At 39.6% G+C, this 23,717-nt stretch overlaps 2 protein-coding genes across 3 annotated transcripts in view; one reads left to right on the top strand and one right to left on the bottom strand.

The window, feature by feature from the left end:
* dnttip2 (deoxynucleotidyltransferase, terminal, interacting protein 2) overlaps positions 1-8,145 on the top strand; it is an 8,543-nt gene extending 398 nt beyond the window's left edge. For both annotated transcript variants that reach the window (XM_079244970.1, XM_079244969.1), the window contains exons 2-7: positions 636-2,626; positions 4,865-5,003; positions 5,187-5,282; positions 5,391-5,555; positions 5,745-5,854; positions 7,737-8,145. In XM_079244970.1, coding sequence (XP_079101096.1) covers positions 636-2,626; positions 4,865-5,003; positions 5,187-5,282; positions 5,391-5,555; positions 5,745-5,854; positions 7,737-7,833 — 2,598 coding nt within the window. In that variant the 3' untranslated portion in view covers positions 7,834-8,145. The remainder of the gene's footprint in view (positions 1-635; positions 2,627-4,864; positions 5,004-5,186; positions 5,283-5,390; positions 5,556-5,744; positions 5,855-7,736) is intronic.
* A 470-nt stretch (positions 8,146-8,615) lies between these two features.
* Positions 8,616-23,620, bottom strand: spata6 (spermatogenesis associated 6). The gene is made up of 11 exons (XM_079244885.1): positions 23,537-23,620; positions 22,140-22,277; positions 21,651-21,699; positions 21,484-21,525; positions 21,217-21,341; positions 19,700-19,780; positions 16,360-16,803; positions 15,045-15,147; positions 14,808-14,848; positions 13,655-13,797; positions 8,616-8,943 (listed from the first exon to the last, which is right to left on the bottom strand). The coding sequence occupies exons 1-11, from the start codon at positions 23,615-23,617 to the stop codon at positions 8,853-8,855; spliced, it is 1,338 nt and encodes a 445-aa protein (XP_079101011.1). The 5' UTR covers positions 23,618-23,620; the 3' UTR covers positions 8,616-8,852.
* Between the last annotated feature and the right edge of the window lie 97 nt (positions 23,621-23,717).

The following is a 23,717-nucleotide window of genomic DNA, read 5'->3' as shown; positions in this document are numbered from 1 at the left end:
ATCTAAGGGTAATAAAGCAACAACGGGAACAGTATTTTCCGGTAAATATATCGAATTAATCAAACTTCCATATCCACAGAGTTCTTATACCTTCTTACACCCCCGTTTATTTAGTGTTTACATCAGGGGTCACCAACTCTGATCCCCGAGAGCTACCATCCTGCAGCAGGTTTAGTGCTTCCCTGGTAAAACACATTTAATTCAGATAAAAAGGTTCAACAATAACCTGATGTCATTTTCTGCACCTGCTTGTTAAAGAAACATTGATTTGGGTCAGGTGTGTTGCAGCAGGGAAACACTGAAACCTTCAAGATGGCAGCTTTCCAGCACCAGAGACCCCTGCTATATGTCATGTACCGTATGTAAGCAATCTAAACTGGTTAGAGACTCTCATTTCCTTGAACATCAGTGAATAAAATACATTAATCCATGAAGGGAATTAAACTAAGTATTATATTTACATTTTAAATTAACTATAAATACAGTAATTAAGACTATAACTAAATAAACCTGACTAAAATCAGGAAAGCTTGTTTAAAAGAAAAAAAGAACTTAGTGTACTTCTTTTGAAAGACTATAGTTTATTTAGTTTCACCGTTAGTATTACCGTTAACCATCTTTCTTCCTTCACACAGGACACTCCCTCCACTGGCCGAAGAACCAGGAAGACTGCTAAACCAGAAGAGACCCTCACCCAGCAGACCCTTGCAGAGACTTGCAGCAAACTTAAGAGTGAAGATAAAGCTCTACCATCTAACCTTACTTCCACAAAGAAAAGATGTACCAGAGCTTCCAGACTCCATAGTCCAGAGCAGCCCTGTACCCCGGTTGGCTCTATCCATGAAGCAGACAATTCAGACCTGGAGTCCTGCTGCTCTGCAGTGTCAGAACCAGAACCACCAGTGAAATGCACCAGGAGGAAGAGACAGACGCGCACGGGCAGTCAGGCAGATGAAGAGGTATCTGAAGCGGATTCATGCTCCTCTGCTGTGTCTGGATCAAAGCCGGGCTACAGTACCCGTCGGAGCACCAGGAGAAATGCAGCTCCTGGAAGTTCTGACACAGCTCAGGCTCAAACGGGAGATGTCAAAGTTGAGCCAACGGTGGAGACGGAGTCCTGCAGTTCTGTGGTGTCTGAATCCCAGAGAGTTACGAGAAGCCAGAGGAAAACTGCTCGCATCAGACCAACTACCAAACACACCGAGGACTCAGAGCTCTCAGACGCAGACAGCTGCACCTCCGGCGCCTTGAGGCAGCGATCAAGAAGGCAAATCTGGCCTCTTCCCCTGCACCTTGACGAGATGTCGGAAAGTTCCCAGTCTCCTGTCCGGACAAGTCGGCGGACCAGAGCAGAAAGTGGGAAGGTGGAAACAACTGTAGATGTCAGTGAACCCCCATCTTGTGAGTCTGAAGGGTTTGAGGGCGGACCTACGTACAGTTTGACCACTCTTAGAAGGGGCAGGTCACGTTCAGCAGGCAACAAAGTCGCAGATTCAGACTCTGAGGTGATGGATGTGCATTCCTCAGTGGGTAGCCCTGACTCTACACGAGGCAGAGGGACTCCCTGCAGCAGCCGCACAGGCTCAGGGACCAGCAGTCGGGGTGCACCCGCTTCCAGACACTCAGTCAAGGACTGTAGTGTTATTTTGAAAACCGCTGAAACATCAGAAAACAATTCACTAAATGATTCCATGCTGGAAAGCACAGTGATTGCAGAGGATGCCGACTGCACCTTGTTGGAGGACAATGAGAGTGACAGATCTGAAGAACCAGCAGGTAGAGGTACCACTGATCCCACTTCCAGTGAAGCAAATGCAGAGAATATAGAAAAGGAGATAACTGACATCTCAGACGATAACTCCCAAGTTGGTCCCTCAGTATCAGTTTGTGGAGAAGATACAAGTGAACCTGCAGTAACCGCTGTAGACCAGCAGGAGGAGCCATCTACTGAAATCAAAGACAGAGATCCCTCAGAGATGCCAGAAACAGCTCCACCATCAGAACCGTCAGGGCCTTGCCCACCGGTTACAGTAACAACATGTGAGAAGGCCTCTGAAATGTCAGAGGAGGCAGAAGAGGAACAAAATGCTGCTGACACCCACCTGCCAGAAACAGAGAAGCCTCTGGATGAGGATGCCATTGTGGAAACGCCGCTTGATGATGAAGACAAAATGAAAGTAATGTTGAAAACGGGAGTTCCGCAGGTGCTTGACACAAGCGCCACCCAGACCGAGCCCATCCAGGTAACATCGATCCAGCAGCACAAGGTCACCGTCGATTCTGAACCTGAACAGGATCCGAAAGATGTTGTCATCCAGAAAACAAAAATAATCAGCCTCCTGGACAGCAGCGACGATGAAGAAGAATTTGACGAAGAGGAAGACGTGGAGCCCAGAGATGAGGAGAGAGCTGGACCCTCAAACAAGTCAGAGGCAGCAGCTACGTCAGTTGATGGGCTGTTTATGATTGACACTCGGCCTGGACAGGAAGCTGACGAAGACTACTACAGAGAGAGGCGGGAAGAGGAGGATGAACAGGAGGAAGATGAGGAGTTTGTGGATGAGGAGGAGGAGGAGGATGATGGTGAAGATGCGAAAGTCCTGTTCTCAAGTAGAGATTCTCATTCGTAAGTACAGTAGACAGTAACTTGTGCAACATGGGCTGGACAAAAGAAGCCCTTTTAATGCAGCTTTGTTGTTTGAGTAAGAAAACACACTGATTTAAACACACTGCCTGAATTTCAAGTATGAACTAAGCTCATTTCATTTTCATCAAGTGCATAAAGAAACACTAGATCATGTGCTAGTTACTGTCTGTCTTTATTTTTTAGATGAATATGTAATTGTCAGGAAACAGTAGTTTCAGATTAACCCCTCTACATTTATGCTCTTATGAACTAAATGGAGAGGTTCATTTCAAAGTCTGTCATGTCGCTGTCCTCATACTTCCATCTGTCTTTTACGTTGCCATAATTCAGTCAGTCTTTATTTATAAAGCACTTTTAATACAAAAAAGTAGCACAAGTTGTTTCCAATAAAAACATAATGAACAAAAAAAAAAAAGATCTAGAGACGTGTTAAGCCTATTCATCCACTAGTGGGAGTTCTGTGTTCAGAGTTAACTTCTGTGTTTCAGAACTAGTTGGTGGCAGAAATGCACCCAAAGTTATTTACACAACCCACAAATACCCAAAGAAGTAGAAGAATAAAACCACCAAGTTCTTTGCTGGTGTCAGCTTTCTTCTTTTTATCTGGTGGTTTCAGCACCGGTTCCTCTTCTTCTTTGGTTTGTTTTTTTTGCTGGTTGCTTGTCACAAATACAATTCAACACTGCCCCTGGGTTCTACAGTGTCATTGCTACCTTTTCTGCATCTATGACGGATAGCCAAGTCCATGAAAAACAGACCAAATTACATGAATAACGGACACAGGAGATGGACGTCCGTCTGCGTTTCCTTCTTCTGCATCAAGTATAAATGGGCCTTTAGGGGTCACTGGGTGGTGTAAATGTCCCTTTATTCCGTACACCTTGCTGGTCTGGTTAGATGCTTTTTGCCTTTGGAAGTTCCTTAATTCTTAATGGCAAAGATTCAAAATGGAGTTGGAAACACTTGTCAGAGACTTTGGTCCATATTGGCAAGAGAGCAGTTTTTGGATGAACATCTGTGATGAGAATCTCCAGCTCTACCACATCCCAATGGCGCTCTATTGGATTGAGATTCAATGACTGTGGAGGCCACTGGGGTAAAGTTAACTCATTGTCATGTTTAAGAAACCAGTTTGAGATGATTTGAGTATACTGGGGTGACTGGGTTTTTTCTTTAATCCTATTGGACATAATCAACAGGAGAATGACACACTGGTCATAAAGAGGTGGACATGATCAGCAACAATACTTAAACAACAGATCCTTGGCCTAAAGTTTGGCTAGAAAGTATCCAGAACCTTTTCTACAGAGCAGGCTAGATTTATGCTTTCATGTTGTTTACATCAACTTCTGATCCGACCAATATGACAGCCGAGATCAAGACTCATCAGGCAACATTTTTCTAGTCGTCTTTTGTGATGTGTTTGAGCTTTGGTTTCCTGCTGTTTGCTGATAGACCGACACTCGGTGTGCCATCTTCATTTGCTGTGGATCATCTGCTTCAGACTTGGACGTGTTATGTTCAGAGATTGTGTTCTGCATACTTTGGTTGTAGCCAGCAGTTATTTGACTTGCTGTTGCTTTTCTTTCATTACCAACCAGTGTGTCCTTTCTTCTCTGATCTCCGACATCAACAAGGCGTTCACATCCAAACAACTGCTGTTCACTGCATATTTTTCTCTTTTTCAGACCATACTCTGTAAACACCAGAGGTGCTTGTGAAAATCCCAGTAGATTAGTGATTTCTAAAATACGGAGACCAGTCTGTATGGCTACAACAACCATGCCATAGTCAAAGTCACTTAAATCTTCTTTTTACCTCAGTCTGATGACCAGTTTGATCATTACCTGGTCGTCTTGAACATGCCTACATGCCTTAATGTAGTGAGTGACTTCCTCCTGATTGGCTGTGTAGATATTCAAATGTGTACGTAATAGTGTCCATTGCTGAGACAAAGATGGTGACTGCTTGTTCCAACAGGACAGTGGGTATGAATGTTGAGAACTCTTTATTCAAACACATCAGCTCTACAAACACCAACAAAACTTTAGTGAAATATGACTTCAGGTTTTGATTTTTTTTTTTTTTGTGGAATTTGTTATTTGAACAAAATCTTATCAAATAAAGACGGTGAAGACATAAACACACCGTGCTGTGGTGAGAAATGAGACACGACTACCTCTCCTGAGTAATTTTCTCTGGGCTTATTAATTTCAGGAAAGAGTTGTCGAGCCGTATTGACCCCGGCATTAGACTGAAGGAGCTCGGGGGTTTATACATCAGTTTTGATGGCAGCAAATCAAAACCGGACTCGCGTTCACTGCAACAACCAAAGGAAAAGAAGATCCAGGATGAGGTAAATGCGTGATTGATTTTTCCTTTCTGAAGGTGATCAGAGGCGGAGGATGAATAATGAGCCTTCATAGTCATTCAGATGGTGTTTATAGTTTCTGTATTTGTTTTGACTTTGACCTTTTTATATGAGTCATGTGGCATTGAAGGAGTTGTTAAATGTTGCGTTGTTTCTTTCTGTTCACAGGTGATGAAAAAGAGTGTGATTGGGCCAGATTTTGAAAAGAAGGATGCCGTGCCTCCATACAGTGAATCTAAACAGGCTTTAAAGCTGAAGCGCAGAGTAAGTGGTTGTCCTACATGTAACCTTCAGTAATCACAAATGTTGATTTGAAAGTTGCTGTAAATCTGTTGTTGTAGTGCTTTGAAATGATTTGGCTTGTTCATGTAGGCAGAGCGGGAGAAATCCACAGGAGATGGATGGTTTAATATGAAAGCCCCAGAGATGACTCCGGAGCTGAAAGGAGACCTCCAGGTCCTAAAGATGAGAGGCTCCTTGGATCCAAAGAGGTTCTACAAGAAGAACGACAGAGATGGCTTTCCCAAGTATTTCCAGGTGAGTGATTTTACTTACCTGCTCCATTAAGTTCTTCCACACACACATAACTGGTTTTACATGTTAAAGCTTTACATGAAGGTTTTACATTTATTTGTAACAGCAGTAGTCCAGTCTGGTGTCTTCATAGGAATTAAAATTTCAGATTATTTGAATGTGATGTTAATTTGTTGTTGTTGTGTGCAACAGTTTGGCACAGTGGTAGACAGCCCAGTCGACTTCTATCATTCACGCATTCCCAAGAAGGAGAGGAAGAGAACCATGGTGGAGGAGCTGCTTGCTGATGCCGACTTCAGACAGTAAGTTAAACCATTTCCAGTGTCTCACATTGTCCAAAAGGTCCCACTGGATAAATTCATATATATCCCAACTTATACAAGTTCAATCAAAGCCTCCTGATCTTAGCTAAAGCATAAAAAAAGAATTAAACTGTCAGCATAATATCCACAATTTTAATTGGATCTTTTTATTCATCTAAAATGATACCCAATGAGAAGTGAAATAAGTGTGAGACACACTGACAAATATTCTGTTCTCATTATAATACAGTTTGAGGACAGTACAAATCATTACATGATTATTTGCATCTATGCAAAGTGAAGTGAACAAAATGACAGAAATTTAAACAAGATTAACATGGGCTAAACTATTAAACTGTGTAAAAAAGATGCAACAGTGATCAAAAAGAGGAAAACAAAAATACAGAACATTTTTACAACTTGTCTTTGGTTGGTCATGTATGATGCTCGGCTCTGAACAGCTTTTACTGCTTCATATTTATGCTGATGAAGGTAACGGGTTAGATTTTTGCATTAACATCTGTCAGGGTAAATCTGACAAGCCAGATGGCGCTCTAGGCTTCCTCATATCGCCTATGGAAAGATCAGCTCTGTTTGTGAGTACTCAATTACTTGGAGGAACCCACAGACTTTATGGAAGCAGCTACCAAGATGCTGAATATTGCTTTGTGAGCTGTTTATTGGAAGCCAGGAGTCTGTCTGTTGCTTGTATTATTTGTCCAGTTTGTGTCCCTTTTATCTTTATTTTATCCTTCGTTCTCCTGCCTGTGCAACATAAATCCATTCTGACAAAGTACTTTGAAAGGTGCTTCAGTTCTTTTAATGCACCAAAAGAGAACACAAACTTGCTGTAGGAGCTAAGCGAGGATACCTCATGTGTCATTAGAGAAGCCTTTTCAGTATTTGAAATTAAAGTGACGTGACTAGGCCTCAGTTAACATGTAAATAATTTAATCACAACTGTGTGACAGTCTTGATCTTGATATTCATAATCCTCTTCATTCACTAGTCTAAAATCACCTGGATGGAACAGAAAAAAAATATTTTCTACATTATACTAGTTGACAGATATGACTTCCTTTTTAACTCTACTATCCTGATGTGCCCCCGTTTAGTTTATTCAACAGGGATGATGCACATTAACATTGCTGTAAATGCATAGAACTGTCCACAAGGGCTGAAAACTTAGTTACAAGAGTGTACCGCTTAAAAGTAGTTTTCACTAGAGGTTGGTGCAGCGATACCTGGCCAAACCGGACATGACAAGCCTTTGATGACACAAATCTTTTTACACTTGGGATAATAAAAAAAAAAGAAAAACAAAAAAGACTGGATTAGTGGCAACTGCTGTAAGTCTCTATATGAATGTGAACATTTGAAGTGAATTGCAACCAGGAAGTAATATAGTAACAGAATATTTCTCTTGAAATATGTAAATATGATGCAAAAAAGGATTCATGAAGCAAGACATGAGTAGAAGTACATTTATGAAATAAATTACTTATTGAATAATGTATATTTTATTGGTTATTTTTATGGGCATATTAATTTAACTGTAAATGGAACTGCTTTCCATACCTGATGGTTACATCTATATTTTATATCTAAACGTTTCCATGGAAAAATCTTGCATAATCATGTTCAGAGGTTGCTGCTTGGTTTTTATAGTGAGAATTTTGACAACATTTTTTTTCTAAATGTGACCAAATGAAGCTATTCCCCAGATACATTAGTAGCATCTTCAGGTTCTTGATTATTCAGTTTTCTGATGGGTGGTAACTTTGCAACTGCAGTAAAACTAAATGCATGTGATAGATGCCTCATTTTGACTTACAGTTGTTTCTGGAAACACAACCTTAAAAATGTTTTCTCTTCTTTCCAGCCAAAACAAAAAGAGGTTTCAGCACATTATGGCAGAAAAAGCGGCACATGGAGCCGGCAGGAGGAACAAGAAGAAGAATAAATTCCACAAGACTTGATGAACACTGACTCTGAGGATTTTCATAAAATCCTAACATCTCTCCAGCACAGGAAGGGTGGTTGTTGCTGTGAGCTTAATGAATATCTTGGCAGTGAAATAAAATTACTTAAAGCTTGAACCTTGATTATTTAAGGTTCTTTGTCACTAAAAATGGACTATTTAAAAAAAAAAAAAAAATTCACCAATGGCCACATTAAAAATAAAGATTATCAATAAAGACTGATCAGGAAAAACTGTCTAGTCTTTAATTTACAAGTAAAACTTTTTTTGGGATGGGCTTCAGCTTCCCTGCAACGCTGAATTAGACGGATCTCACCAAGTGGTGTCACAATCAACGTAGGTAATATATGTACCACCTGCATATGCAATCAGGAGCTGTTTATTTTAAACTAACTGAACTAAAAACTTTATAATTGTCTGATTAAACTAATGAGTTGCAAGTATTGGAGAGTTCTTATTTGGTCTGATGGAAATGTTTTAAAATGGCCTTTGTAGAAAATGAGGCACAAACATGAAAGATTAAACCTGCGAGTGGGTTTTATTGTCAATTTATGTACATTTTAATTAAATACTCTTTCAATATATAGATATGTATAATTTTTAAATGTCTAACATCTACATAAAGGTTTGATATTCTTATAACTAAATTAATCAAATTTTAATTTCATCATCAGCCCATGTTTTTAAATAACAGCCCAAAAGAAATATGACTAGATGGAAGGAAAGCGGTATGCTTCTGACGATAACCCCTGCAGGTTCCAGCATTTTTAAGGCGTGATGACTAACATGACTCGGCATATAAAAGAGAGGTTAAAAATTTTAATCGGCTAGAAGGGGAGATTATTTGAAATGTTTGAGAGGTTTTTTGACTTGCTAATAAAGTCTTGACTTTAAGGTGTTTCTACTTTCCAACACACAGTAATTATTTTCCTCCATGCATTATTTTAATGTGCTTTAACAGTTTAAACTCAGGTTTGTAACGTCCATCACCTGCCAGGTTTTCCAGTGGGTTAAAGGTCAAAGCGTGGTCCCAAGTGGTCTGTGTGTCTGAAGAATCCTCTGGACTCGGCTATGGATCTGCTCCCAGTAGGATGGACTAGTCTGAAGTCTGAGAAACACAACACAGACTTTAAACCACAATTTCAATCACAGACACCTACTTCAAGTTGGAGAGACCTAAATCAGAGGTGTTAACCAAGGTACAACTCTCTGGGTACCGAACCAGTACTCCTACATCCTGCACTGGTGAGCTTGTCTGTTCCAACATCTCAGTAAGTTGTTTTATGGACTCACAAGACGAAAGTCAGAACCTCATGAGTCCATCACAAATGAGCGAAGTCCAGACGGTGAAGTTTTTAAATGACTTATGAGGAAACTCTTCAGTAATTTAATCAAAGCAGTCCAATAACCAAGACTGTCCTAAATAAATGTTTTCCTACTTCCTGTTTCTAATGATTGGCTCATTATCAGGATACTGCAGAGGTTAATAATGAGCCGACCCATTTAACTGAATCAGGTGTTGAAGAAACATTTAAATCACAAAGGTCTCAAAGACTAATTCATGAAGCTGATTCACTATCACTGTGGCAGAAAGCCACCTTTCAGTTGATCTTACGTCTTAGTAAAACCTTTAGGAACACTTATGCTGGTGATGTTGGGAAATTTGAGACTGGTAAGAAGAGCATGTTAAGAATGTTGCAAAAATGTCCACAAAAGATATCTGCAAAGGTTTTGAGGGATCAATTGTTCAATTTGTTATTGTATTTTCTATTTTACCTTGTCACTATTTCTTTTTTTTTTTTTAAACACCATTTGGTCTTTCTCTCCCATCTTGTTCAGAGGCAATACACATCAAACTTCGATGACTTGAATCTCCTCTGTACCATCACTGCTCTCTCTGGGCAACCAGTGTCCAAGTTACAAACTGAATTCCTGCTGCTATGTCATGGGTATTATGTTTGGCTTGGGAAAGAATTATTATGTTGGGAAAGAAAGGTGAGGGCGTGCATGAGCCAATGGATGAAGTGGTGACTGAATGTTAGGGTAGAGGGGGGGTGGGGGGATCAGGGTGAAAGAATTTAGGAAAGTGGATGGCCGCTGGGATAGGAGGAAGGGGGGGTGTATGCAGATGGGTGGGGGTGCGTATGTGGGGTTATGTTGGTGGTACAGGGAAGTGATGGGGTGGGTGTACAATGAGGACTGTGAATGTGGATAGAGGGGTGTAGGGAGGTGTGTGTGTGTGTGTGTGTGTAGAGTGGGGTATGCGTGTATGGAAGAATGGGTGATTATAGAGGGAGCAGGGATGTGTGTGTGAGGGGGTGTGTGTGTATAAAGAACGGGGGTAGGAGAGTGTGAGTTTGAGCGTGTGTAAGAGAATGGGTGTATAGGGTGTGTTTAAGGAGGAAGTGTGGATGCGTGTGGGTGTGGGTGGGGGTAGGTGGGTGGGTGCGTGTGTGTGTGTGTGTGTGTGCGTGTGCACATGTGTGTGCGTGTGTGCGTATGTGTGTGTGTGTGTTTGTGTGCGTGGGTGCGTGGAGGGTCTTGGTGCTCGGGGAGCGCTGCTGGTGCGCTGGGGTGCGGCCTGGCTGCTGCTCGGTGGCGGTCTGGGGATCCCGGCCCTCCGTCGGTGTGGGCTGGGCCCTCTGCCTGCGGGGGTGGGGGGTTGCTTCTGGGCTCTTGGGGCCCGCGCTCTGTCTGCCCTGGGTGGCCGGTGCCCGGCGGGGCCGGTCCTCGCTGGTCCGGACCTGCTGGGGCCTGTTCCCCCTGACTGCGGGGGACTCTGGCTGGGACCCCCCTCTGCCTCCTCCTGGGTCGGTGCATGGCTGGCTCCGGGGTGGGGCGGTTGGGGTCTGCGCCTGGGGATGGCTGCCGATGGCCCTGGTCTCGGGGGTACTCCTGGCGTGCCTCTTGCCTTTGTGTGGGAAGGGTCACACTGGCATGATCACCTTTTCCGGAACACGTTCCACTCTGCATGTTCTGCATGTGACACAGTCACCGAGTCGTCACGCAGTTTTATTCAGCAACTAGTTTTCTCATTTCTGTTTGTTTCTCATTTATATTTAACTTTTTAGATTCATAGTTTAGTTACTATGATCTAAAGTTGGCTTGTATGTGTATGTATATGTGTTAATACTGGCAAGTGCGTATATGTTTGTACGTATGTATGTGTGTGTATGTGTGTGCATAGAGGTGTGTGTGTAAATGTATGTATGTGTATATGTATATGTGTACATATGTATATATTTGTGTATATATATATATTATGTGTGTATACGTGTGTGTATATGTATGTGTATGTATGCGTGTGTATGTGTGTGTATATGTATGTGTGTGCCTGTATGTGTGTATGTATACATCTGTAGGTTGTTTTCTTTCTTTTTGTTTTTGGGTTATTTTTTAGTTGATGTTTTTTTCTCTCCCTTTTCTCTCCCTTTATCTCTTTCCCTTTTCTTATGAGGTGTTTCTTCTCCTTTCTCTTTCTGTTTTTTGTCTGTCCTCTCTGGTCCAGCAGTACAAACTCTACAATTCAAACAACAATACAAAATAAACATAGAAATAAAATAAAAAATCAGAAAGTCAAGGGGATCATTATATCTATAAAGCTTCCCTTGGCAGAGAAAATTTGCTCAGCAGAACACAGCATCCAGACCATCATTCTGCTTGCCTAAATGCTGGACAAGACAAAAAAAAGAAAAAAAGAAAAAAAAAAAGAAGAGCATGTTAAGAATGTTGCAAAAATGTCCACAAAAGATATCTGCAAAGGTTTTGAGGGATCAATTGTTCAATTTGTTATTGTATTTTCTATTTTACCTTGTCACTATTTCTTTTTTTTTTTTTTAAACACCATTTGGTCTTTCTCTCCCATCTTGTTCAGAGGCAATACACATCAAACTTCGATGACTTGAATCTCCTCTGTACCATCACTGCTCTCTCTGGGCAACCAGTGTCCAAGTTACAAACTGAATTCCTGCTGCTATGTCATGGGTATTATGTTTGGCTAACACAAGCAAGCACACCATCAATAATAATATATGTTACATTTAAATTTAGGACTTTTAAAGAAAAGAAGTTTATTATTATGAAAAAAAAAAAACTGCTGAACTATATTTTGTTCTGATGCTTGTACAGCTGACAGGTGTTACTTTGTCCACTAGTCTGTGCTGCAACCAAACATAAGATGTGAGGGAGGGAACCAAGCTGACAGACTTAAGGTGTAAAAATATTCTGTATTATTCTAATCAGCTTTACTTTTTCCATTTAAACAATTGTGCTTATGCGTTTATTAAAACATAAATTTGCTACAGCAAAGTAGTTCTACATCTGACAAGACCATGAAGTGTGTGTGCTGGAGGAATAATTGTGCTTTATCAGTGCTGTATAAATGCATGTTAGCTAAAAGCAGTCAGAACAACAAAGATGGAGGAGAGAAATGTGGATTCCAGTACAGCCTCTCATCCACCTCTATTTGCTGGTGGTGAAGGGGTGATGACTGACTGATTGACTTGTGTCTTGGTCTGGCTTGGCAGTGTTGGAGCAGAAGCTTTTCATCTATAATCAGATAAACTCTACCTGCTTCAAAAAGTCATCAAGGACAAATCATCCGGAAACATGAATGGGCTGAGACTCTGAAGCTTAAGGGGGAAATTCTGCCACTGGCATCTGTCATTTTCTTTATGGATCAAAGATTCGTGGAAAGACGTGCCCCTCTGCTTGTCAGAGGGAATCTACAAAGGCCAGCTCTAATCTCCCACCCAGCAAATCCTGCCGTGTTTCCAATTTAGAGAAAAGTATCATTCATTTCCTGCAATTTACTTTTCAGTTTAGGATTGTCCATCGATTTTAATGTTTACTTATAGACTGAGCAGAGGGGAAGGGGGAAAGTGATACACAAACAAACAAACAAAACAGAACATCGGTCCCATCGCCATGTTCAACTCACAGCTGTTGTGATCGATGACAAGGTCTCTCTGAACATATTAAAGCGTGCATCAGGTCAAATGCATCAGTCTCGAGCCGAAACACGAATCAATACCATTTTCCTCTTTGTTTTCCCTTCTCTCTGCCTTCTCCCTCAGTAATGAACAAACATGACAAGATATCAGCTTCTGTAATTTAAACGGTGGAGGGGAATTCATCCTGCCCATCGAGTGTGATCAAAATTAAAGATTAGATGTGTATGTACACACAGACTTGCACAGCAGCAGCAGTGTATGACTAACACCTCAAGGGATTTCCATATATTTTCTTTCCACGGTAATTTGGAACTCATACAGGTGCCTATTTTGCTTTTAAGATCTTTTCAGCAAACACAAATGATTTACACAGATGGATCGACAAATTCAGGGTAAACAACCACAGAAAAAAAAAAGAAAAAGAAAAAAAAGACAGGATTATGCTCGATCCTGCTTCGGTGTTCCAACGAGCACAGACTTCTTAGCCATCAGGCTCAGATTTGATCTGTACAATGTTTCTCTTCAGGTAAAAAAGTTCAAGCACAGATTGAAAAGATGAGTTATGAACAAGCATTTTCCATCGATTAGATTTAGCTGATACTCTTTTGCTTTTTGTACAACATGGATGTGAACCCTGTGAGGGATTTCTGATGGTATACAGTTATTATTTGATCATTAATTACATTGAAAATGGAAAGAGACAACACCACTCTGACTTCCCGTCCTGTTGAGCAGTAAACATTTTTAGTATTCACATGCTTTTTGGTCAGTATCATAGTTTAAAACTTAATATAGATCAATCCACTGAGCTCGGCTTTAAAACATTTGGCTAAATCTGAAATATTGTTCAGAAAAGGGTTTTTTTACCTTTCTTTAAGGGAAAGGCGGCTGACGTTTGAATGGCTTCTGGAGTCGGCTGAGGCTAAAGGTCTCACAGGATTTCTGATCAGGGGTTCATGTCTGGACGGTGTTTCTAGAAAGGACTGACCTTCCACTGAGGCTGATCCCACCTAGAAAAATTGAAGTATTTTTGGTTGATTAATTTTGCAAATCATGCTTATTTTGAATATTTAAAATCCAACAAATTAGCATGATATCTGAAATAGACAGCACTGTTGATGGAATAATGCAAACATCTCTTCCAATAACGGATCACTTTTTACAGAAAAGCATCATAAATATGTTTTTAATGGCATGTTTTTTCCTTTTGAACTTGACCACAGTATGAAGGGCATAAATTATATCTCCACACAGAGAGTATATTTGACAGTAGCAGAAACTCAGGTCTGGTTTTTGTTTGAGGAAATGTATTTCTGGAAAAAACCTCTTGTGGTGTAGCATCTTGTTTCCAAGTGGGACCAACATAACACAAACATAACAAAATTTCACACATAATACAACAAGCACCAACATATTTCCAAGACAATACACTAAAGACTAAAACTTAACAGAAGACAGTCGGGATATAGAATGATTCAGTTCACACCCTCTCCTTCCGCCCCCCATATCATATTGCAAGGAACAAACATGGTCAATTGGATATTGTCCATAAGGAAAACAGGGTTGCAGACACAGACAGACTGTTTTTAAGTGTGCATAATGTAGGGTTTTAAAGTGACTATAGGATGTTGTTGCCCTGAAGGATGCTGGCAGATGGTTTCAAACATTAGGAGCCTTAGAGTTAAAAGAGCGCCAACCTTCCTCTTTTCAAACTAGAGGAACAATAAAGGAAAGATTTCCTGAATTTCATTTTATGGTACTGATTTTTTGGAAAAAGTTAGTGCTGGATTAAACTTGATACTGTCCCATTTTCATATATTTATTCTGCATTGTTGTAAAGAGTTTTGTAATTGTTGTTTGGAAAAGTGCTACATAAAGAAACTTTATTGTTGTTGCATTAAAGCTTTTAATAGAAAGAAACGTTGCTTTACCATCACAGGTCATTTTGCTACTGCACTCATGTCTTATTGCATCATATGAGCAGCTTCGAGGATATTAGATAATAATAAATCAGTCTTACTTTTGTTGTTCTTGGTCTGTGACTCCCACTGAGAGAAGACTCTGCACAGAAATAAGCAAAAAATTTTCAATGAATAAACATGCACAATAAAGTAAAAACACTTGAGAACACATTGGCTCACTCGCTTTTTATCCAAAAAAATTTAAAAAATGATTGATTCCTGGACCGGATACAAACAGGTCTACATGTGTACCCGCATGTATTATTAGATTTTATTTGTGAGAATCTGAGGCCTACCTGTGTGACCCACTAAGGAACTGGCAGAGCGTCGATCCATGCTGCCATTTAGATAGAAGGAGGAAGGTGTTCCCATCCCAGATGCATTACTGCAATAAGACACCTGGCACGAAACACAATACAGAAAATGTGTTGCTAGACTAGAAAATCAATTTACTTCTATTCACAAAGTGAAACATTTGCTCATGTTTATTTTTGTACTTTTCAGCAGTATCTTTTAATCAATTCCATAAGTGACCAACAAAACGTGTCAATAAAACAGTAAATTAGTCTCGACATTTCTTTTAGTTTCTGCATCATAAAGTAAATGTTCTACCTCAGCTTAGTTCACAAGAGGATCAAAATGAGGCTGAGAAGAAAACAAAGAACTTTTTTTCCCAGAACACTCTATGTCAAACAAAATAATTGGGATTAATTATAGGAATGTCCCTCTCTCTCCACACAAACATGGGTTGAAGCGCTGAAACCCACACTGATAATGCAGTCACCATGGGGCTAAACTACTTCATTAGGTGTCTATTTGTTAATTGCAGCTTGACTCTCAATTAAAGGGGTTAATTATGGAAAGAAGATCGCCCCAGGAAACGTGGAGGCAGAAAAGCATGCTCCTGTCTTTAATAAAACACCCATTGTATTCCAGTAAATTCCTTTCATGTGCATGACAAAAACAAATGCAGCATCTAATCATATCTTCTATTAACAGCATGCAAGTGGATTCATGTTCATAATTTCAGATTAAATTTGATGTAAATGAAGAAGCAGGAATACAGCGGGGAGCAAGCAGAGGGAGGGACAGCGGAATCGACTTCATACATTCCCTCAAGGCTATCTATCTCACACTCTCTCTCTCTCTCTCTCTCACTCTCACTCTCTCTCTCTCTCTCACTCTCTCTCACACACACACACACACACACACACACACACACACACACACACACACAAAATGTAAATTTCAGTTAGCCTAGCTAGCAGTGATTAAAGTCACACCAAATACCTAAGGTTTGGTTAAATAAAGGAAATGTCCTATTAAAGTGTGCTCCATAGTGAGGATCACACACTAAAGTCCATGACTGTTTATAGTTGAAACAGTTTTGTGATGACAAAATCCTTTAGTGGGCCAAGTGAAATATTAACACAGCTCTCTCTACCTTTCACTTAATAAATTTGCATAATAAAAGTAAATTTAGGGAAGCTCCTACCAAGATTTAAACCACACCTCTGATTACAACTCTGATTAACTGGACATATGTATTGCTGGCATTAAACCACCATGTTTCAGTTGGCTTTAGTTTTTAAAGTACTTCATGTTACTCACCAAGAAGGGCTGCTGGCTTTCAGTTTCCTTCCTGAAGTGGTGAGGCCCCAGATGGAGATGGCTGAGCCGTTGCCTGGCGTCCTCAGAGAGCTGGCACATCTTGCGGTGTGTATATGGGGACAGGGCACGTGTCCTTGAGGAAACTGTGGGCTGTCGATAGCCAAAGTCAACAGAAACTCTGGTTACAGTGTTTTTTCTTCCCTTCTTGCTTTTTTGCAGACTAGAGCCAGAGGAGGATGAAAGAGGAGAAGGTCTGGATGTAGATGAGAGCCCAGAGTTTGGGATTCTGGCTTCCATATTAAGCTTCTCCTTCCCATCTTTCCCAGCAGCACAGTTCCCATTATCTGTTTTGGAAAATTGCCCTCTGGGTAAGGGTGAGGATGTTTTTCTTGAATTCTGTCTGGCTGGAGTTAAAGAAGGCCTCACTGGAGAAAGAGAGCAGGTCTGTAGCACAGGAAAAGAAAATGAGAAAGGAAAAATGTTGAGAAGCTGTGACAAGCTGAGCTACTTTCATGCCTTAATTTTTAGGTGATACAACAGCTCAAATTTTTCTGTAGAAATAATTTCTTCCTTTCCAGAAACATCACTCATTTTATCCATTAAGACAGCTACTCTCACTCTACACAAACGCTTGCTCTCACTGGACAAAACCATTAAGCCATTAGCTAAATGATTCCACTTAAGTGTTATAACAACAACAGTTCTTGCAGTCTGCACTGCCATGGAGACAACCTCTGCAGAATTACCTCAATAACTCTAATGGCCACTAACATCATTCTCCCATGCAATATTCCACTTCCTGCAGGTAATGCCAACCGGGGATAAATAAGTTAAGATAAAATGTTAATTGCATTTGATGGCCATCTCCAGTCTAATATGATAAAGAGGCATTGCTTGGCTGTAAAACAATGATAATCTAAATGCTAATTAGGGAAATCACACTACATTAAAACTATTTTTAAGAGAAATGATGAATAAATCATCATCAAAGCTGCCATTTGACAATAATCTGATATAATGGAATTAAGACCAGTATGCCCCCCCCCCAAAAACCTTCTCTGACTTCTCTCTTGTATGGTTTGTTCAGACACTAAAGGGAGTCATTTTTCCTGTCACTAGCTGGGAAGTGAAAACTTGACTAATGTGGTGGACAGATTCCCACCATTGTTTTTGAGTGATAAAAACCCTGAAAAACGTTGTATAGTATGCTGATAAATAACAAGGTTAAATACTGCCATGCTGTTTAGTAAGTCTGCTTAGAACCAAATGCTTCAAAACACTAACACTTACATAAAGCTAATGATAACCAGCCGGTGTTAAGCAGATGTCATTGCAAAAATGTTTCCTTAGCAAAAAACAGAGTAGACTGACAGGAAATTAATCAAAGTAATAAACTGAATTTGACCACAAGATGGCGCTATGAAAAACCCCTCTAAACAGAACAGAGGAAATACAATTGTACTTAAGCTCTGAATATAAAACTTGTGGTAGCTTTAAAGCAGACTAATCACGTAAAAAGATTTCTCATTTGTGAGATCATGGTTGTTAATAGTCTTCCTAGAAATGTATGGTAAAGCCTGGCTGCTGGTGCCGTTACCAGGACGATGCTGCTCAAACTGGATAAATTGGAATTCAAATTATTTTTCAATAAGATTTATAGCTTTTGACAAAATGTCCCAGAGCAAGCAAGATACCATCAACTCAAGGCGTTGGTTAAGAGTGAGCTGTTTCAGAGGTTTTGCAGAAGTCACCATCCTCCTAAACAATAAAATATGTTTGAATACAACATGTTTTGTCAGCTTGGTGGACACGTCGTCAGGGAAATGCCTATGCTGAGGAGCCATTAGGAGAGAGAAAATGGAGAAATCCTACTGTCTGACAGCCACAGCGGTGCTCTGATCCAGACATCCCCCTGAGGGGCCACTGCAGAACAGTCAGACAATCTGCTTCGCTGTCACTGACATCCCATTTAAACAAATAGCTTAGGTTAGGTTACTGCACCTGGGAAATTCATGCTAGTGTGTTTGGCACAACATGCCAACTGGCGTGCAATAGATCATATATAGCTAACTGATTGTAAAGATTGCCATTTATCCATTTTTAACTTGTTTTCAGACTACAGCCGGAGCATTATTTTGTCCTCTTATTGTGGATCTGCTGAAAGAGAAGAACCAAGAAGACGATTTTAAGAAACAGGTGGCAAAGACCGAGGGTTATTTTTTCATTCATTTCAAGACTGCTAAAACCATTCTATTCATAAAATGTCAGAAAATAAGGGTAAACCTTTATCACAATTTTTAAGAATTCAGCTGATGGGTTTTTAAAAAAAAAAAGAAAAAAGAAAGTATTATTAATATTATTAATCACAGCAAGAGAAGAAAAAAAACAGAAACGACAAACTGTTCAGATCTAAAAAGACACGGTTTAATCCTGCAATGCTCATTGTTTTGTGTTAAAGAACATGAAAGGAAACTTTAAAATGACCATACATGACAAGAGCAGAATAAAGAATATCAAAATCAAAACTAGAAACACTCAGAGAGTGCAGAGCTCTGCTAAGCAATTGCTCTAATGGCAGCATGACCTATATCTCCCCAAGGTAAAGAACCCTTTAAAAAAAGTTCCTGGATCCAGACAGTGAGCCAGAATGAGATCAAAATCAAATCACTTGTTTTTTTTATTCCATTTCTGAGATTTCCTGAAAATTTAATCAAAATCCACCCAGAACCTTTGAGTCATGCTGTAAACAGACAGACAGACAGACAAACCAGCACTGCAGAATACATGACCTCCGCCTTGGTGGGTAATGAACTAAACCGTTTTATAAGTGAAATATGATTTTATACAGTACATTTACAATATAAAACCAATACAAAGATGAGCCAAAGAGATACAGTTGACCCACCACCTGTATCATTAGTATATAAAAAGACTGACTGACATGTTGTATTAAAACTCCTGGACATGTAAGAGAGGCCTCAATATCAGCGTCACCGATCTGCCTCCCCATAATTACATTCACAAGGAGAGAACAGATACCCTTGAAACACTGCTGATATGGATAGATAAATGCAGTAGCCATGGCAACAACAGAAAGTGGGTACGTATGGTGGAAACAGACAAATGTGATGGTGAGCCATACCACTCATTAAAGCCCACTAGAGATCAATCTTTTAGTACTCCAGCTGTGGTTGACATGCTCACAGGGATATCGCTTTCTCCAACTCCTTAATTCATACTGAGAGCAAACAAACATACAACTTACTGAAACAACTTACAAACTTACAGCCTTAATGTGTGTGCATGGGTGTGTATGTGTGCATAGAAAAGACACACTTACAGGTGAAGCAGCCCAGCTGTCTTTTCCATCACTCTCCTCTATGACTGATGTCGTGGCAAACTGCACTTTGGGGGAGATTCCCTAGAGGGAGTGGGACAAAGGAGCAAACAAAACACCTTTAACAGCAAACCGAAGACAAAAGGACAGATAAAAGCACTGCGTGGAACGCAAATTTAAAACCACAAATCTTCAATCTACGCCCGAGTTGAGAAAAACAAATTGGAGAAAAGAGAAAGGCTCCAGTGATGTTTAAATAATATGACATTTGGAAAGAGACATCTAAATTGCTATGTAGGCTTCAAACACATAACAGCATTGGCGAAGCGAATGGTGTTTAAATAAATTTAAATATGCCAGTTGGGGCTTTGGAGGACAAGGGGAAGCATAGAAAAGCAACATGCAGACATGAGAGAGATGGAGTAACTGCAAATGAAGGGAGAGAAAGATGATAAACAAAGACTCTCTCAGATTCTTGTCAAGAGCAACATAGGAAAAAACCATCTTGTTTGATGTAAACAAAACTTTGCCTAAAGGCAAATCACAACGCTGCTGTGTGATTTTAGCCATTCCTAAGCTCAATGCAAGCCGCACCTTACGACAAGCATCTAATGAACTTGGCTTCAATATCATGTTTGATGTATGTAGGATGATGATACCTGCTGAATCATACTTGACTGCTTCTGAAAAGCACAGATTCCAAGCATCACACTAAGTTAAAGGATGAGATGACACACTGAAAAATGACAGTGTGTGTTAGTATGTCTGCTGGTTTCCTACTCATCAGTATTTCTTTCCACGCTGTGTCCTTCTCGGTGCTGTCATGGTACAAGCTGGAGGACATATACAGCACAACCTCATCAGGTTTGTAAGTTTGTTCCATTCCCACTTCTTGCGTTTGTTTTGGTTTTCATAAAACTATCATGTCACACTGATCAACATGCTGTTTTATGCTATGATGATGATGGTTGAGGTTATGTTGCAGAGTGACCATTTCATTTGAATTAATCAGAAACCTTTCAGATGAAAGAAAACTTGAAATGATCTGAACACTTTGAATCCATCCTTATTAATTATTTGAAATTTAGTCTTAAACATCGACAATACTTTGCATTCCAGTTAAGTAATTACCCATTTTCAAACTGAACTATTATTAATCTCTTCTGTGAATTCAAAACTTCTTTCAGTATAAAATTCCACAGATTTGAAGACAATTAGAAATTAGCTGACAGCTGATAGGAGGAAAACCAAAGTTGACATTGTACAAATGAAGGGGAATCCATATCTGATAGGATTTTCTTACTCTGATAAAATGCAATCAATCATGTAACAACTTGCAAAATGTAAAAGTTACATCTTAAGTTTGCTAAATGTATTGAAGAATGTGGCTTATTGCTCACACATAGCAAGTAACTGTTATCTCTACTATTGACAAACATTGGAAGTCCAAATTGTGATAACCCATGTGTTGGAAAGAGGACTAGGCAAGGGAAAAGGGATATAAATCAAAAACAGCTTACAAGGAATGAGGGGGATTTTTTCATCAGCATTTCCCTCTCTGCAACTCCTTCTCTGGTGCTCAACCTGGTATCAGGGTACAGAAAATCTCTGCTGCATTCCTCCACTGTAGCCAAAATCTCCCCCTCTGAAAACCATGCATAAACAGAATAAAAATGAACCGCCAACACACATACGCACAATCCCTGTTAAAGATCCTGTGTTTGCAGTGTAATGACTGGATACAGTGAATAGTTAAAATGCCCATATGGCATCATCAAAAAGAATACCTGGAGGGACCAACTGAATCAGCTCAAAAGATGTTGTGTCAGCTAAGAAGAAAGAAAGCATAAACAGACTGTAAGCTAATGATCACTATCTAAGATAATAGCCTATAAACAGGCATGGATTAGGATTCAGGAAGAGATGACGAAGCAAATCCCAAATGGCCATTTACCTTCGAGTAGGTCAGCTACATCAGCAGGGTCAACAACACCAGAGAAAGTCTGGTGAAACGGACAGAGCACAGACAGAGTGAATCAATACTTATAACAAGATCAGGCTGACAGACCAGCATCTAGCTCTGCCAATCTACCCACTGTAAAGACACTGTTTTTATCAGGGATAAGGACAGACGTGTCAAACTGGACTGCTGATTAAAATCTAATCTAATTAATGAATTTCTAAATCTGTGCTTTAGCCTTATGATGATGGTAATACCAAAAGATAATTACAGTTTAAGATTGCCCTGACTTAATGTGTTAAGAATATTTCTGATCATCAATCAGTGTAGATGAAAGTATGGTAAAAGAGTACTGAAGGTGTTTTGAAATAAAACCCCCAGTGTTGCCGCAGTCTCTGATGCCAAATAAACTGAACAAGCATAGGCAGCTACCCTTTAAAGCATTACATCTTTTAATTCTCTAATTACCTGCATTATTCTTACCTTGATAAAAACCATCTTGTGATGAAACAGTAAAGGAAATACAGGAGGTAAACACTGGGTCTTCCTGTGCTGGCCCATGATGCACACACTGAAGTAGATGTCATTCTTCTTGTGCAGAATCACTCCTGGACATGTGACCTGCACAGAGTGTAATAAGTCAGGTATCTTGCAGTTTCAGAGCTACATAGTTCAACTTTTACTTTTTAAAAAAAATTTAAAAAAAAAAAGAAAAAGAAAAACGGCTTTAAACCTGCAGATGTTAAGTGAAAAAATGAGCTGAGTTTGAAATGAAGCACCAAATACTGTATGTAAATGTATGCAGAGTACTGTTGGCACTATAAGACATTACAAATAATCTATTTTTATTACTTCATAAAAAATTTATGTAGCATGTAACATCTGATTGCGCTTTGATTACTTTTCTAATAAATGTTTTAAACTGCGCAATACATCAACTTATTTCTTGGGAGACCGTAAATGTTTAGTTAGATTTTACAATATTAAAACATTTTCCTGATGACAGAGGAAAAATTACTGTTGCGTGTGTAATATGTACTGATTTGGCAGACAATAAAGAACGCAACTTCACACCCAATACCTAATGAATATAAGCTAAATTTGAATGAATAGTAATAAATGAATGTCATACAGAGATAACTATTTCTAAACTGAGGAGATGCACTTGGCCTTGTCCTTTTGTTGATCTGTTTTATCTCCTAAAAGATTAGTTTAAAAAATCTGTGCCCACAGAAAGATGCAAATGGTTACAATAAATCTTAATGGATATCCCATCTAAACATTTTTTTTTCTTCATCTTTACTTTATCTTACAAACTGTATTATACACAAAGCTTGTTTGAAAGCATATAAATAAATCAATAAGTTATGGCTACTGAATCAATAATTGAGAAAATAAAACGTTTGACTTTCATTGCGACAATTTGTCTCTAATTGCAGCTGCACAGTTGCCCTTTTCTGTAGATGTCCCACTGTGAAAAACTAAAATAATCTCTGATTAAAATACCAGTTTTTTTTCTGTCAACATGTGCTGACAGCTCAAAACAATCTGATGACTTTTCTTTAATCACCCTAAAAAGAGTTTCACTAATTGTAGTAAATATAAGTTATTACAGCATAAAATATACCACTTAAAAATGTTTAAAGGATAATGGTAAAAGGATAATGCTTTCTAGTGAACGCTACCAACAAGTAAAGACGCTGTCACCCATTCAGCAGCATAAAACCAGCTTCAACGTGACAATTAGCCAAAGGAAGCTAACTGGAAGACTTGCTGTGAAAAGAGGATGTGAACTTGCTAAGCTAGCTTACGTTAACAAAGCCACAGCACCGAGTTCATTTCCAAAGATTTGTGTCAAAGAGAAAACAAGACGCTCTTACTGTCTGAATTTCCAGGCATACGGTACATTTCAGAGACTTCCGAGGCCTTCTGGAGGAGGACATCTTCTTCATTGTGGCCATCCATCTAACTTTTAAAGTTCGTTGTCATGGCTGCCAAACAGCAACAATTACCAAGAGGACGTACAGTCACGTGACCAAAATGTAGCAAATCAAAGCTCAG

Source organism: Telmatherina bonti (assembly GCF_933228915.1).
Source record: "Telmatherina bonti genome assembly, chromosome: 8".
NCBI lineage: Eukaryota > Metazoa > Chordata > Actinopteri > Atheriniformes > Telmatherinidae > Telmatherina > Telmatherina bonti.
The sequence above is the reverse complement of the archived record's forward strand: the minus strand, read 5'-3'. Positions and strand labels throughout refer to the sequence as shown.